The 17,236-nt window shown below is 38.5% G+C and overlaps 1 protein-coding gene across 1 annotated transcript in view; it reads left to right on the forward strand.

Annotated features, from left to right (window-relative positions):
- The window catches only part of TRHDE (thyrotropin releasing hormone degrading enzyme), a 208,960-nt gene that overhangs the window by 147,973 nt on the left and 43,751 nt on the right, over positions 1-17,236 (forward strand). Inside the window, exons 10-12 of the mRNA XM_050324389.1 lie at positions 7,182-7,270; positions 16,471-16,604; positions 16,703-16,758. Coding sequence (XP_050180346.1) covers positions 7,182-7,270; positions 16,471-16,604; positions 16,703-16,758 — 279 coding nt within the window. The remainder of the gene's footprint in view (positions 1-7,181; positions 7,271-16,470; positions 16,605-16,702; positions 16,759-17,236) is intronic.

The raw sequence follows: 17,236 nt of genomic DNA on the forward strand, positions 1-17,236 counted from the left end.
CTATTAAAAACTTGAAATACTCTTTAAAAACTGACACCTCAGGTGTGGAGCCCATTCAGATCTACCAGGTGGTGAAGCCATTCTCTGCCTGGCAGGACCTATCAAGATCTGACCCCATTGGGTTGTTTTGGTTGGTAGATTGGTCTGACTAAAAATTTTAATTCCTCCATAGGTGAGGCATTAATGAGAAAGAAGAGCAGAACTGATACAAAAAGCTCAGTTAGGTTTTGACAGTATTTGGTATAGAAGGTAACACGAAGACTGGTAATTTTTAAGTAGCATGTCCCTCAGTTAGAATTTTGTTATCTGCTTACACAGTACTGTGTGTGTATGACATTGCACACTAAGTTAATTATGTCTGGACCCCTGGACGAAAAGAATTACAGTTTGTATTGCAGCCAGATGCAGCTCCTTAAAGATTTTACTGGAACATTGTCCTTAAGACACAGACCCCATCAAAGTCCACTGAAGTTTTGTAAAGGGGCAGGAAACTCCTCTGCCTAGCAAAGTGCAGAATGATCTTAGAGTAAGCATTTCCACAACCTTTTTCTTCCCATTTTTTTTCTAGTTGGTCATGTAGTCAGTGTTGTTAAGTTCTCTGTTGTTAACTTACCTTTTTATTGTTGACCAGTCTGTTAGTCTTGGGCGAGTGCAGTACCCTTGTAGCCCCAGGATCCTGATGTTAGCACTATTTCCTTTCCTCATTTTCCTTAAGTCCAGCAAACCTTTGATATGGATCCTACAACTAATATGGTGTGTGTCACACTTACTGTGCCCTGCTGTTTCATTTCTGCACTGCATACAGTGCTGCAGTCAGAAATTGTCTATCTGCAGGACTCGTGAAAGTCCTGTCTGATTCAAACACCAGCAGGCCTTCTCCAGTTACTACATACTGTCCTTTCTGAATTCAAGTTGGCTAACTGTGATATGTAACCTGATAGAAAAGTCTGCTGTTGTATGCTTTTTCATTCCCCTTGTAGGGAATCCAACTTAATCAGTTACCTTACCAGTGTTATTCACCTGTTTCTCATTGTTGCTTGTACTAAATTTCTTGTTCTTACTCTGAACACAGGAATTAGGATCACACTGGGCATATGCAGATGACCAGTGAATACCTCAAGTTGTGTTTGGTGGACCTCAGTCACTTGATGTTGTTCCTTGTGATCCGTTTTTTGTCTTGTATTTATCTTTGCTACAAAGTTAGTGAAATCTCCCTTTCTTATCTGCCATTTTCCATGCTGACAGAGTACAAGGAATCCCTTGACACCCTGTATCAGTGTAGGAGGTGTAATACTTATGAGAGAGGGAATAACATCATCTTCTGTTGTGTTATGCCTCTGGGCACAGCTTACAATCTCTTTACTGGCATGTATTGAATCTAATGAAATCTCAGTGTTCTTCAGTCTTGTAAGAATGATATTCACCATATGAATATATTGTCAACTTCTTATCCATTAAACAGAACTAACAATCTGTAGAATCACACTTAATAAAAGTATGTGATTTCCTGTAATATTCACATGAGCTTCCCTGGAACCTGAATTACTCCTTGCTGAACGAGATACTATACTATATAATAACCTGGGAAAATCTCTATGATGCTTTTAAATTATCTTTCCCAACACAATCTTTCTAGAAAGTGTGGCTTTCAAAATTATATCCTGCTGAGTTCTGCTTTATGTATAATCTTTTTCTGTAGTAGGAAGCTCTAAAGCTATTCTACTGTTCAACAACTATCATTTGTTTCCCAAGACCACCTTATGTCAACCTAAGAATAAATGCTTCCAGATATCACTGCAACAAAGCTCATGATTTTGTACATTAGTTGAATATACTTTCAGCATTTCTGTTAATAATAAATTACCTCCAAATCTTCACTATGTTAACATTCAAAATTCACTGAAAACAAAGGCTTTCTTTATATTGTGGTTCAACCCCAACCAGCAACTAAGCCCCATGCAGCCACTTGCTCACTTCCCTATTGGGATGGGGGAGAGAACTGGAAGAGTGAAAATGAGAAAACTCATGGCTTGATATAAAGACAGCTTAATAGAGAAAGCAAAAGCAGTGTGCACAAGCAAAGCAAAACAGGGAATTTACTCACCACTTTCCATGGGTAGGCAGTTATTCAGCCGTCCCCAGGAAAGTCAGGCTCCATCATGCATAACAGTTACTTGTGAAGACAAATGCAGTCACTCCAAACATCCCCACTTCCTCCTTCTTCCCCCAGCTTTACATACTGAGCATGATATCATGTAGTATGGAATATTTCTTGGGTCAGTTGGGGTCAGTTGTCCCAGCTGTGCTCCCTCCCAACTCCTTGTGCACCCCAAGACTCCTTGCTGGTAGGGTGGGATGAGAGGCAGAAACAGCCTTGATGCTGTGTAAGCACTGCTCAGCAATAGCTAAAACATCCCTGTGTTACCAACATTGTTTCCAGCACAAGTCCAAAAAATAACCCCATACAAGCTACTATGAAGTAGTAACCCCAACCTTCCAAACCTTGCTGACAAATTGCACTTGTCTTGGCAAGAAGAAATGAGACATCTCTACTCTATTCCTTTTATACTTATTTAATGTCCTAACATCGCACTATCCTTTACTTCGTTCATATGATCAACCTTGTGTGCATTTTAATTTGTAATAAGCATTAAGGTTATTAGTCAGAAACTTTTGCAGTCATGCAGCTAAATGCATCTTTTACTAGCCACTATTTGTATATGTCTCTGGAGATCAGCCAGGTATTCAACTAAAGGAAAAATACAAATCTTCAAATCTTAGTTTTTGTTCTATGAGATTTACTTGCTTTCCATAAAGTCAGATTTTCTCATTACTTTGCTTTTGTGTTCTTTTGTCCCTGAAATCTGAACAACATGAGTTCATGCAGATGTCTCACAGCAAGATATTCCCTTAGTAAGAAATACCTGTCAGCATCCTAACTTATTCAGGGAACCACCGATGTTTGCAAGGGCCACACAGGGAAACCATCCCCTCCTCAGACTCAGTGCTGCTCACCTAAGATATGTGTGTATGTACATGAGATTTCAGCATTTCCATCTGGAGAGAGCTGAGAACAGGAAACTAACACCAAGGAGTTCTTACTCCCTGTTTCTCATATTCACCCACCCTGGATGTACCAGACTGTTATCTTTAACTAAAGAGACCGAGTTGGCGTTTTGGCTATTAAGTTCTGGTGGCGAAAAAAAGGAGGTAGGTGTCTTAACCAGTCAGTTTTACTCTTTGATTCTTGTTTTATGCTTTCTACTCTTGAACTATTTTTATGCCTCACTTTATCTCTGTGTTAAATAGCTTTAATCATATCCCTCAGTGATATAAGGTCTTAGATTGTTATAATCTCAAAATACTTTACAAAGATTAGTAAGTGTTACCGATGAACAAGTAATGGATTCCCATCCCACAGAAATTTTCAACATATCAAAACATTTCTCTCTACTGAATCAGGACAAAAATTGGGGGGAAATTAGTTTAGAACATTCATTTCAATTCTGTAATTTCACTACCTTACATTTCAGTTTCAGTCATTTTAACTTCTCCCTGCAATTTTTTGAATCAGCAGACTGAAAGTTCTTATTTAAAACAGTAGTTATAAAATGTTGTAACAGTGCCTGTTTTAAATACTGTATTTGAAAATCTGTGAGGAATCCTTTTTCTGACAAGCAGCTTAGTTTTGAAAAGTTTCCTTGGGAAACTCAGGTTTAATTATGAAAACTCTCATTGTCAACATAGAGTGAATAGAGAGGCTCATTCAGTTGCACAGATGACTGGTGCCATTCAAGATGCTCTAAGATATCTTACCTTGTCTTGTGCTGCCATTACAAGGGTGGGAGTATCCTTAGGTGCTCTTTCTTATCTAACAGCCTATGGCAGATGTCTCAAGTACCCTGTGACAGCTCAGTTGACATCACCTTGCACAATTGAATTAATCCCAGAGAAACTGAGTCACAGAAGATGATGGTTGGGGTTTCACTAGTGCCAGCTGAAATGTACATGAAGCTTGGCACGTTATGGTTACTGGGAATGTGAATCTTAAAAATGTACGGGTTTACATCTCAGCAAAAACATTAATTAATATGAAAAAGTTGTTGAAAAGGTGTGCAAAATCTGAAATGCCAGGAACCTTGCCTTTTTTTTTTTAATGACAAATACATACTGAGAGCACACTGGTGGTGCTTCCAAAATATAAATAATAGGTCTGCACTACTCACAGACAAAGCAGGAGGAAAACAGGAAAGTGGGCCCCCTTTTTCCTCTTTGTAAAGTAGAATACTGTGATAGAAAAGTGCAAAGTTTGCCTCTTCCCAGTCACACCTGGAGAACAAAGTCTGTACAGATCACTCAGAGACAGTGAGTGGAAGCTGTCTTCTTGAAAGATGAGCCATATACATCTCTCCCACATATGTAGAAAAAGTTAGCCACAGCTGCTTCTGCAACAGCAGCAGAAGTTTCTCTGAGAATGAAGAGAAATGGAATGAGAAAACAGATAAACAGAGAGAACAGCAGCAATAACGTAGGAAAAATGTGTTTCTGGAGATGCCTATGAAAAGGAAACCTGTGGTTCACCTGGGAGACTAATAGCCAAGAGAGTGAGATTTGGAGGTTCTGGAGAGCACCAAGAACGTCCGGAAGTCTCTAATATTGGGGGCATAAAAGTTAAATTTGCCGGTACTAATCTCCATAACTAAATCCACACATATTTTCTGAGAAGGAGTAGCTTTTGTGTGACAGCTGGATCACCTTTCAGAAAAGGATCTGTCCCTATTTCAATGGGATTTATCTTAATTGAAGGCAAAATAATGTCAAGTAATATGAAATTCTTCTCTGTATAGATACTGCAATGTGCAAAATACCTTTCTGTAAAATTCCTTCTCAAAATAACAGGTGTCCATGTGTATATTCATACATGAATATTTGTAAATGTGTATATATGTGCTTAAATCAGCTACATGGGCAGCTCTCAGTATCTTTTATTTTGCAATTTAGCTTTTTCAGTAGGAGTTGCAAGGTCATAAAAATTCCATGCAAATGCAGTTTTTAATTTCTTTCATATACCATTCTGTTCTTTCAATAATGTACAAGCTTTATGCAAATTTTGCCTCATTTTTCTCAATCACAGTTTCCCAGCACCTTTTTCATTCTGGAGAACCAAGTATTTAAAACTGGGTATGTTTTAAAAAGTGATATATTTCCCAGGAGTTTTTTTGGACAGACACCAGTGAATGTCTAGTAAGGTATAAAGTAGTTAAGAGAGTAGTGAATATAATCTGATGCATCACTTCTCAGCATCCCCTGAGTGCCCTCACCTGTTGAACCCAGAAGTTACTGATGCTGAAGCAGAAACAGCAGGACACAAAACACACTTTCATCTCATTGTTTCAATTCACAGTCCAGAATATTGGTTAAGCCTACAAGGAGGGTAACTTTGTGTGAGGACCCCAGATAGAGAACTGCAGAAGCTAGTGCACCAGTGAACATTCTTTTCTGCTGGCCATGCTACGCAGTGTGTCAATGTCCAGCACAAGGGGTGGGCAGACTGATAAAGCCATAAGCACCTTCAAATGCCACAGCTTAATTATCCAAAAAATGTCTGCCAGAGCATGTACTCATGTGGAGCTTATCTTCAGTGCAGGAGTAGATCTAATAGTTTTACCAGTGATACCAACACTCAGAGAACCTAAAATCACATGGAACCTTTTTGCTTCTCCCACTTGGCAATAAATGCCATGTTTCCTTTCGACTAGCATTCATAGCTCTTACAGCTGTATGGTTGCCCAAATATCTTCCTCTCTGCTGAATCACTGCTGTATGATCAAGTGGTTCCCAGCTCACGTGATTCTGTTCTAAGTGATACAAATCCCTGTGTGTGCTGGAGGCTCTACAAACATGTGGGAAGCCAGGAGCAAAGTGTGAAGGCAAGGCAGGGGTCTCTCTCCCCCAGACTCCAAGTCAGGCCAGCAAATGTTACCCTTTCCAGCCCATGTTGACTGCAGTTGTGGAACATCTGCATGGTGTTTGTAATTTTTGTAATTCAGTGCAGCAGGCTTCTGGGTAAATGGAAAGGAGCAAAACCAATTTTTCTTTTTAGTGCCATAGGCTAGTTTTGCAATGCTGTGTACTAGCAGGAGAGAAGCTGACGTTGATATCAACAACTGGTCCACTCTCACACCTTTTTAGTGCAATCAGTCAAAAATGATATACTTGGTATCAAAGTGGTAGTATACAGTGATATCTAAGTTGGGGCCATTCTCTTGCCATGCTGCCTTGCTTAACTGCACAAATACTCCCCGTAGACCACTTACTCAAAAGACCAGCAAAGGTACTGCCTGTATCGTTACTGAGCACTTCCCCATGACTGGTTTACAAAATGATGTGGCAGGCCTGTCAGGGAAATGTCCACTCTTTCACTGACTGGTGAAATGGTACTTTTGAGAGTTCAGGAATAGAGGTGATGAAGACATGCAGGAATTCATCCTTTCTGTCTCTCCCCCCAAAATTGACTTCATACAGTCAATTTCTGCTTATTAAGATAAAGATGTTACATAAAAGTTTTAGGTAAATTAAAACATCTACTCCAAATGAGAAACAATTTTTAATACCCTGTAAGGAAGTTGGAGTCTGATTACGTTAGCATATCATCAAACCACATGCAGCAAGTTTTGTCCAGTTTACATATGCATAGGTGATATTAAATGGTGCAAAGAAGTGGAGATCCATCCCATTCATTTTGTTTTTATAAACCAACAGCAGTGAAAGCCCACTGAAGCTTTTTCAGAAGTTGCTAGAAGAGTATGTTATTTTTAAACTGGTACTCTTTTTCTCAGTAAATATAAAAAAGTGTTGTTCTTTATATGAGAAATCATTATTTCCTCTTTTCTGAATCATTTTGCAAAATTAGGAAAAGCCTTGCAAAAAAAGTCCTCATATAACGATAGTGTGTGAAAAATGTAAAATATAATTTAGGGATTTTTTTTAAAGAATGACTTTTTCATTGTTTTATTGCTGATAGCAAATGCATTTCAAAATCAGAGTAACTTCTTAGAATCCACAGATCTTTACAGTGCTACTGAAATTGTGTTTTGATTTCTTTGACATGATCCCTGATTGCTATGAGAAGAATCAGTTCAGTATTTTTGTTCTTAGATTCCCCCTCCTTTGTCTTGCAGCTACTTGTGGCAGATTCCATTAACAATTGCAGTAGGAAATACGAGCCACATCTCATCAGAGGCAATTATATGGGTGTCTAACAAATCAGGTAAAAATAAACTTTCCTCCCAGTGGAATCTCATAAAGCATACTTGTGTTTTCCTCAACTGTTTCTTTGGAATTGATCCTAGATAATTGTTTAGTTGCTCTGCACCCAGGTTTAACTACCTAAAATGAATTACAATAAAAAAGGAGAGCTGGGAAGGGAGGGAGGAGGAATGAAAGATGAGCAACAAGCTAGATTTATAATTATTGCAGAATTTAGGCAGTATGATGTAAAGCTTTTACATAGAAAGATGTACCTAAATGCTAAGTATTTTATATTTGGCATCACATATCAAATCATTGATGAATGCAATTCATTTATTGACTGGTGAAAGTTAAATGTATTATTTTATAGCAAAGCATCTGATGAGTATGATTTAGTAAATTTAGAATTCTATCATTTTAAACTCTAATCTGTGGTCTAAACCAGGGATAAGAAATGTTTGCTGTTGCTAAAAGTTTCCTTATTGATCTATCAAAAGTATTTGTTCTCTCTATTAGATAACCATATGCTAGACCTCAAAAGTGCATTATTCTGCTTATTACTTATTTTCTTCCTCCTCAGTTCCTACATGATCATAACAGTAATAGTTATTGTCTTGAGAAAAGTGAGTGCTAGATACCAGTGGTTTTTTATCACCTAAAAAAAAGGAATCCCACTGTATCAATGTCGTGAAGTATTTATTTCCTTAGCACTTCACGCTACATTGTCTGACAATTTTGGACTGGAATAGAAGAGAGTGAGGGAAGACATATGGGGACTTGAATAGAATGATTCTATGGAAGGGAAAAGAAGGAGCCGTGCATCCCTTTGACACATGGGCTGTACAGGGAGAACTGATCCCTTCTTGTAAAATTAGAAGGGTATAGAGGTTTCCCTCTGATAGAAATTTATTGGGAGAGAGGAGAGTGTCAAACCTGTGTGAGACTTCTTTTCCTCTTTTATAAGTTACTATAATATATTACCACGTAGAGCTCAGTAGCCAACAGCAATGGAAATGAATGGGGTGTGATAAGTAGAAATCTAAGTACCCCAGATTTCTAGTGGTATAAGGTATGTGTTTCTTGATCCTGATCATTTGCAGCCTATGAGAAAGCAACATGTTTTATACTGCTCCCATGATATAGTGATCTAGAAATGTGCCTGTGGCCAGGGCACTTTTCATACCTGGGAAACATACTCTAGTAGGAGCATACAGATGCTGCCTCACTTCTCAGAAACTCACTACATTGCCCATATTTTTAATATGAACACCTCTGAAATACTTCAAAACCTGTTAGTACTTTCACAATCTGCCTTAATGACCTGCTCTACTTTTGTCCTTTAGGGCTTGACTGAACACTCAGTGAAGTTATTAGAAAGGTTCCCACAGACTTCAGAGAGACTTGATCACCTCATCTCATCTCATTAGGTTGCACATGCATGCCTCCTTCCCTTCACTCCTGCCTTCAAAGTTCATTATATCACTGTTATCTACACAGATGGTTCCTCACTGCCTTTTAGTTACAGAGTGCTATGGAGGAACAACTCCATAAAACTGCTACCCACTCATTTAAGATTTACTGTTCCTATCGGAATGCCTTCAAGAAATCAACAAATTAATGATGGCTAGTGTAAGCAATTATTTTGGGGTGGCTACTTTATAGAAATTAAAGAGGAACCTTTCCGAGTCATCTGTCTGTGTAGCAAATCAATGGCACTGTGATCTATTGCCATTATCCTTGTTCATCCTCACTACTTTCACTCACTCATTCACTTCCTGTGCCTCATTGAAAATGAGACTGTAAACTTATGACTACATCAAGCATGTCCTCTTACTTCTACTTATTGTTATCTAACTCAGCTGGATAATTCCTCAACATAAAAAAGTCAGTAAGAACATCTCTGAATGTACTCAGTGTATGATTCATTGTACATGTTGTTATGTATTGAGGCTGGTATAGATGATTTTGTATTACTCCTGGAGTTTTTCTGCAGCTGGTATGTTTGTTTTGTGAGGATGTGGGAGGGATTCTGAGACTCCAAAGGACAGTTCCCAGAATTGATTCTTGTGAACCAGAAGAATCCTGAAGACATTCTGTTGTACAGAGTTTCCGTGTTGTCCCAGTGAGTAGTCTGGGAACAACTCTGCAAGTTGGAGGTGAAAAAAACTACTCCAAAGGATATTTGGAAGATTGGGAGTAGTCACATTGTTCTTCAAGTGAGTATAATTGAATGCAGATACTCAAATCAAGTTTGGAATAAATGCTGTTCATGAGGATGGTTTCCATGCCCTTTTAGGAAAGAGTAGGCCAAACTGTCATGCTGGAAAAGCTTCCAGTGTAACCTGAAGAGTGGATAGGAGGTAATGAACAGCTCTCTTTTGTTTGCCATGTATTAGTGATCACAGACCTCATTTTTGCTACCAATAGTGAAGAAGGTTCAAATTAATGACTACCATTATGGTATCTTGGCATATCACTTAAATTTTTCAACAACATTAACCTTGTCTATAGGTTATCTGAGAGAAATGACACCATGTCAGTTTTGAAAGAGTTACATATATTGCCATCAAGAAATATTCCTTTTTTTTTTCTTGTATTTCAAATAACAATATCCCAGGGGAGTAAACCCCCTGCTTTGCACTAGAGTTCACCTGGGATGGTTATTTGCTGATGGAAGAGTCTTTTCTTTCATGTACATCCAGAAAGGCAAGAGAGAGAATTGCTGATTTTTGCATCCTTTTTGTGTCTGTGACCTCATCAAGGTATTGTAGGATGCCAATCGGCATTTTCATGAACAAGGGATAAGAGGTTACTGTCCAGTTTTGTGAGAGCCACATGAATGCAAAATGATTGAGTTGCTGCTCTCTACTCATTCTGTCAGTGCCTGGCTCTCTGCCAGAGATAGTGAGCATGCAGGTCACTGATCGTTCAATATGCTGAGCAGGATTAGTTCAGATAACTGCAGATCATCCCAGCTGCTGGCAGCCATACTAATTCTGTCCACTCTTCACAACACCAAAGTAAAGGCACACTCTGGAAATTACAGCTATGCAGTGTCTTTTTTGAGATGTAATTCATTGTCCTTTGCAGCAAATCCTGTAGGGAAGACAGTGCCAGACCTTGGCAATTTGTCTGATGAAGTTCATAGTCTCCAAGATGTTTCATATTTAATATATCTCTTCCCACCTGTTTGTGGAAGGTACGTAGTTATAGTTTTGGAAGCTTTTCATTTTCCAAATGCTTCTGCCAGTCTCTCTTCTCCTTACCCAATGAGCCATGGCATTTTTGTAACCATATTTGTACTCATCAGTTCATATACCAGCCACCAGATGATGACCCTTTTACTGCCTCAGTTTGTCTGGTGTGTCAAATGGACCTGTCTCGTTTGCTCTCAGAGTGCTGCACAGATAGGTCACCACCACCTTTTCCCTCTTCACTCCCCATAGCCATGGAAGAGGCTGTTCTGCTTCAAGTGGGTGTAAACTAGTCACAAAAGAGGCATCTCATGATTAACCTTCCTGAGGTCAGAGATATCACGCTAAGGTGGCTGTAATGCTCATTGTGCCTCAGTCTTGCAGGTCTGCTGAATGATAAATTTCACTGCCACTGTGGAAATAATTGGTGTTACAAACTTCTGCTTTGTTGTAATTTCAGGGTTTGTTTCTGTTTGTTCTAGATAATTTGCCTCTTTTGTGGTTGCTGTAATAATCTATAATCATGTATCCACAGCATTTTGGGACCAGCCCAAAAGTAGTGGGTAAAAAGTCAAGGACTGGCTTTGAACCCATTACATCCCCACAAGATGACTGTTTAGTGGGGCTTGTGGACAGCTGTTGGCAATTGCTGCTGAAGGCATACTAAGTGTGAAAGCACAGGCTCACCTGTCATGTTTCTGCAAATGCAGAACTGACCATGACCTCAAGTGAGGAGGTTTAGGTAGCATCCATTTTCAACAGGTGATCAGGACTTTTGATAAAGGGAGACTTGCTATTCCCTGGGCATCATTGTTCTGGTACTCAGTCTCCAAGTAGGAAACATTTCCATGCAACTCAGCAAGTGTTGCTGAACTGACTGACACAGCTTTACAGTCTGTCCTTTCCTGCCTCCTTTGTTGACTGTTTTGTTATGTTCCAGGGAAATATTCATCTGATGGACCCCTCTGCCTCTGATAAAATGACTACCATTCAGACTGCTCTTAGTATCTCCTTAGGATTGCCATGAGATAGGGGAAAGGAAGTTCAACAAGGAAATTGACTTCCAACAATAATTCCCAATTTACTATGCCACCTCCTACTAGGTAGATCTCTAACTGTAAGCCACTTCACCATCTGATTCTCCTCTGTGGAGTGTTTTGTAGGAGACAGATGCTTCTGAGTTGGGGTTTGCTGACTGCCCACCAGAGAACAGAGCATTAGTTGTGTCATGTCATGGCTAGGCTTCGCGAACAAAGATTTGAGAAGGGCTCTACCCATGCTTGCTACAAGTGCACTGATGGCTAAAAAGGCAGCTTTAGAAAAATACCCTTTTTTCTTCCTTTTTGAGACTCAGCTGCTGAGCTTTACCTGTGTTGCTTCCTGACTCCACTCTTGTATCTTTTGAAAGCAGGAGGAAGAGTGAAGTAAAATAAATATATAGGTCCTGCTTTGAGCTTTAGCCAGACACAGTGAGGACCAGGAATACAAGACCCATTATCCTGCTATAATTTTGTCAGAGTGAGTCAGAATCACTCCCCTTATCCCAACAGCTGAGCAAAGATCAGAACAGAAGACTGCTGCTTACATTGTGTATCACCTTAGACATTAGCAATTCCATCATACAGGAATGTTAATGGATGGAAGGGTAATCTGAGGAAAGATTATGTGAGATAGATACTGATTATATTTCCTGATGCCCTTCATTTATTGTGTTACTCCCTATACCAAAACATTTTCTTTCAGCATAGAGCTATGGCTACATGGCGAGTGAGATAGAACTTGGTTTTTCTGATTTCCTTCTCCCCATATGAAAAGTTCTTGCAAAAAGATTTGTAGAATTTAATTAAAGTCAGTATCTTTTCACAAAATATTGTGATTGTGATGAATTTCCTCATGGAACATTTTTATTTGCCAAAAAAAATTCACTTTCTGTTCTTGACATAGAATGTTGCTACACTTTTGCAGTTATTTTTGCAGCAAAATGGAGTCAGTTCTCCCAGCATAAACCAGTTTTTTAGTATGCTAGGGGTTGTATAAAATGAAGAGTTAAAATAATAGCTCTGAGTCTGAACATTTGAAATGGTAGGAACTGTGTTTAGCCCATGCTCTTGGCAACATTAACATAGTCTTGCAGAGGGGTGCCCTTCTCCCAGACCTACCTCACATGGTGCTTGGGTTGCCATGTGGAGGAGCAGACTTCCATCATTGCTGCTGGTTTTGATGGAGTTGAAGTTGCTCAAGAGAGTTGGTCTGTGCTGGGAGAGCACAGAACTTCAAACCACGTGCAGGTGGCACCAGCTGGAGGATGGTCTCACAATTTGAGAGCAAAGAAACTGGGAATAAGACCCTAACTGGTTTTCTTAATTCAAAACAAATGTCATAAATTTTAACCATTTCCTTGTAAATGTTTCCTATATGTATGTGGCAAAACTGGAAGTTTCAGAGCAGTGTTGTTTTCTGAGACATCCACAGAAAACACGACCTTGGAAAAACACTTTCTGATGGAAGAAAATTACAAAAAATAAATTCCCTTTAACCTCAAATACAACTGGATATATATTTTAGATTGAATTTTAAGAGGTGAACTAAACCCATCAAAGATAGATTTCATTCCAAATTAAATCTTTGTTGTTGTTTAGAAAGCAATGAGTGGTCTAATACTGGGTTTAACACTGAATTACTATCTTTTCCCTAACTATAATACTTTTAACAGGAGACTAATAAAAGTATTTTTGATAAGTGGAGATATTACCCGAGGTGTATAGACATTTTTAGTGCTGTAATCACCAAAACAAAGAATTTCTTTTATAGGAAAGCATGAGAATTGACAGACAAAAATATCAAATTCTACTAAATAATATAGAACTATGTGAAGCACATGTATCAGACAGCTCCTTGAAATAATCACCTTTTTATAAGATCTGGGAAGGCATGAAAGACTCCTGTTCCATATTTCAGGAGAAACTCAATACGTGAGCGGTCTTACTGAAAAATAATAGCAAGTGATTATGGTTGTATTTAAACTGACCAAAACAGCAATAATACCTTCGAGCTTCAGAAAGATATTCTCCTTTAATGCAGTGTATGTTGGGGATGTTGCACAGCTGTTACTTATGAAATAGATTATTTAGAACTTGTCATATTTGACTAGCAAGTATCATTCAATACTCTATTAAAGCATAAGTAATTTCCTCACTTCAGAGGTGAAAATTTAACACAAGTACTGAAATAAGAAAAAGGGTATGCCTTTTTTTTGTTACATCTGATTTTGAAAATGTCCATTTAATGGATTTATTTACCCAGATAAAGCTTAAGAAGAGCTCATAGCCCACTTGGTATGCTTTTAGGTAGTATCACAGAGGTGTGCGTATTAAGCAGTTACAAGTAGCTGCTTTCAGGAATGGTGGTATTTAGAGGTTAGTTTGCAACTGAAGAACATGGGCAGAAGGCTGTACTGCATTAAGGTGATAGGATTTTCTGCCCAGTGTGAGCAGCCTGCTCCTGACCCTACTATGGCAATATGCCCCTAAAAACCCAGAGAAACTCCTTAAGTCATCCTTTCCCTCAGCAGTGTCTCCTAGATACAGAAGTGTGTATTTTTTTCTGTTTCTATTAAGAAACCCGGAGCCCCTGGTGGTCTAGTGGTAAAGGCGCGGCGCTATCACCGCCGAGACCCGGGTTCGATTCCCGGTCAGGGCCACTCCCGGGCAGGTGGGGCTCGTTAGCCCTTAAAGGCAACCCACCTACGTCCTGAGGACCTCGCTGCCACCGTCCAAGCTCGCTTGGCCCCGGCAGATGAACCTTAGGATTAAAGGGTGGGCTCAGTTCCGCGCACACTGTGTCTCACCTAAAAAATCCAATGTGCAGGCTGGAAGGTGTAAAGACCTTCCCCGGATCTTCGCTCGCGAAGACTGGACTGGCCATTATTAAGAAACCCACTATGTTGATAAAGAATATAGTTGATATTTAGCTGTGACAGTCTGTATTCAAAGCCACCACACTGGAAAAAATAAATAGGATGAGGTAGATTGGGATTCAGATTTCTTCTCTCCATTTTTTTGCAGGGGATATTTGATCCAAATCAATTCTAAGAAAGTGCCTTTATTGCTGTGGTGTAAATTGTTATAATCTTATGCAATATTTCTACAGTAATGTTTTTATAAGGTTACACGGGAAACAGGATTCAAGTCTTCTCTAAGTAGCGTGGTGCAGTGGGGTGGTTCTGACGTTGGGTCCAGTGAAAAAAGGATTTAAACAGAGGAGCAACTTCAGTATAGCAGTCTAAGAGAGTTTGCTAAAGACTGAGCTGTACAGCCCAGTGTTTATCTGTGGAAGAAGGGACACACAGTGTTACAACCTTGTTCCAAATCAGATTGTGTGGCAAAAGCAGCTTAGGTGCTTTGACAGTATGAACGCTTGGGAAGTCCACAGAATTGTAGGACTTTGTTCTGATTTTCTCAGTCTGATTTCTGCAGGATATCTTGGCTCCTAAAGAATGTGTCCACTTGGTGCTTTATCACAGATTATTTTAACTAAACCCAGGGGTCTGTATTTTTTTTTCTCATTTGTTTGTGTAGAGTAATTAAATTGAGCTGATGCGAGTCTGTTAGACAAACCCTAAAGGAGCAATAACAGTTGAATTGAATGGGAAACAACTGAGTTTTTCTAGGTTTAATATTTCTAAGAAGTGTATTTTTAAGATATTTTAATGATTTCAGAACTACCTAGGAGAGATGAGGACTTTATTTTCTAATACTGTAGCTTTTTGTCTAAATTCGTGTGCATGATGCAGCTCCATGAATTTCTGCATGTAATGATGTGTCTTTAAAATTGCAGTCTTGCTGATCTTTATATTTATTGCACCTTAAAATAATAGTTATTTGTGGGTTTGCTTAGTTGAGGGAGAAGCATAACTTTTATTTGTTGTCCTAATCATCTACTGTTTACACAGAAATTACTTTTTTTTTATAAGAAAGACTGAAACAAATCAGTTTCTTTAGTAAATTTGTGTACTGGATAGCATGTTTGAATTGTAAAGTCCACATTGTTAACTTTGTTCCTGATCATTACCTTCAGGGCATTCAAGCACATTAAACAATTCCCTGGTGGAATTACATTTATAACAAATTTTATGTATTTTTTATTTTTAAAAATGCATGTGAAAACTGTTCCTTCAACAGTGTACAAATTAATTTTATTATAATAAAAAAAAATGTTTCAGAATTTTTAGTGAGTTCTGGTTCGTGATTAGTTTTGTCAGAATAATTTACTAGATTGAAGACTTCTTAACAAAACACTGAAACCTGAGGCTTCATCCTATGGTGATTCTTTCCATAGTGAAACAGAAGTGTGTGTTGTGAGTTCCGTGTGTTTTTGTTGTTGAAATCCCTAGTCCTGCAAATAGTTGTGGAGTGCTTGACTCTACAAATACTGTAATAAATTTAGACTTTCTACCCCACAGTGATTACTTAAAATGAGGGGAAAGGTGAAGAACAGGTTAGTTAATATAAGGTTCTAGTTCTAGCTCTAAAGAGGAGCCTCTCAGTGGTTAGTAGCTAGAAGCTGTACAACTGGAAATACTTTAATTTAGAATCCAGTGTAAAAGCTTCATCAAATACATGCTAAAACACTTAGGAATTTGGTTTTTTAATCACAGGTTTAGTCTTCTCTCTATAACACATCCATTGAATTATTTGAGTTACAGTTGTAGAAAGCTATTTTAGCATCACCAGAATCAGGGTACCAGACTTAAGATATGTACTTCTCATGTATATAATATTTTCCAGGTTAAAAAAGAGCATTCTTGGAGTTCTGTGTGGGTAAAGGGTCCCCATGGGAATGTCAACTGGCATCTCTCTGAATGAGAACAGATAATGGAGGTTATTATTAATCAAGCACAATGTTTTTGTTAGTATTTCCCTTAATTTTAGTGTCTTCATGTATACTTAAAAAATTTAACTGATATGTCTTTATAATTTTTAAATTTAAAATGAAAACTCTTTCCCTTCTTGTTCTTTGTTTCCAGAACACCACAGAATTCCTGCTTTTGAAGAGGCAACTTGGTTGCTGGGGAACATCAACCAGACTGGCTACTTTAGAGTTAATTATGATATTAGGAATTGGAGGCTGCTAATTAATCAGCTAACAAGGAACCATGAGGTAAGCTCCTCTTCTCATCCCTAAAATCTGCTTTCATAGGTGAACCTTCACTGTTCCATCACCCTAAATGGTTCAATTTTTGTGCTTGGCCCTCACAGGTTATCTCTGTCAGTAATCGAGCAGGCTTGATCGATGATGCATTCAATCTAGCCAGGTATGTTTTCGTGAAGATCATCTATCCTCATACACATTGCTGCAATAACTCATGCAACTGTTAACAGTTGAGTGTGCTTCAGACTTAAATATGTCTTAAACACACCAAGGTTCTTTTGCCCCCCCCCCTTTTTTTTTGTGGCACATAAACCTGGTCTGTGGCACATTCACTCCTCTTGATCAATAATTGCCGTAGGGTATTTCCGAGTCTGAAGATATCTGATCAATTTTGCAGCAAGTTCAATTTAACACTGTGAAGGTAAATAATCTCCTTCCTCTTTCTCTAATGAATGAAGGTTTTTTTCTTCTGTTTCTCTATAATACCCTGCCTCTCCTATTTTTTTTATAACTGTGGTGTATTTAATTTGTGATGGAAGGCACCTTTAAGCTTTAGTAATTTTTTTTTCTTTCTTTTCTTGTAATCTGCTAGAACAGACTTTTTTTCTATGTGATGCTTTTCACACAGAATGGAAAAAGTA

Source organism: Myiozetetes cayanensis, unplaced genomic scaffold (assembly GCF_022539395.1).
Source record: "Myiozetetes cayanensis isolate MyiCay16 unplaced genomic scaffold, myiCay2020 scf3, whole genome shotgun sequence".
Lineage (NCBI taxonomy): Eukaryota > Metazoa > Chordata > Aves > Passeriformes > Tyrannidae > Myiozetetes > Myiozetetes cayanensis.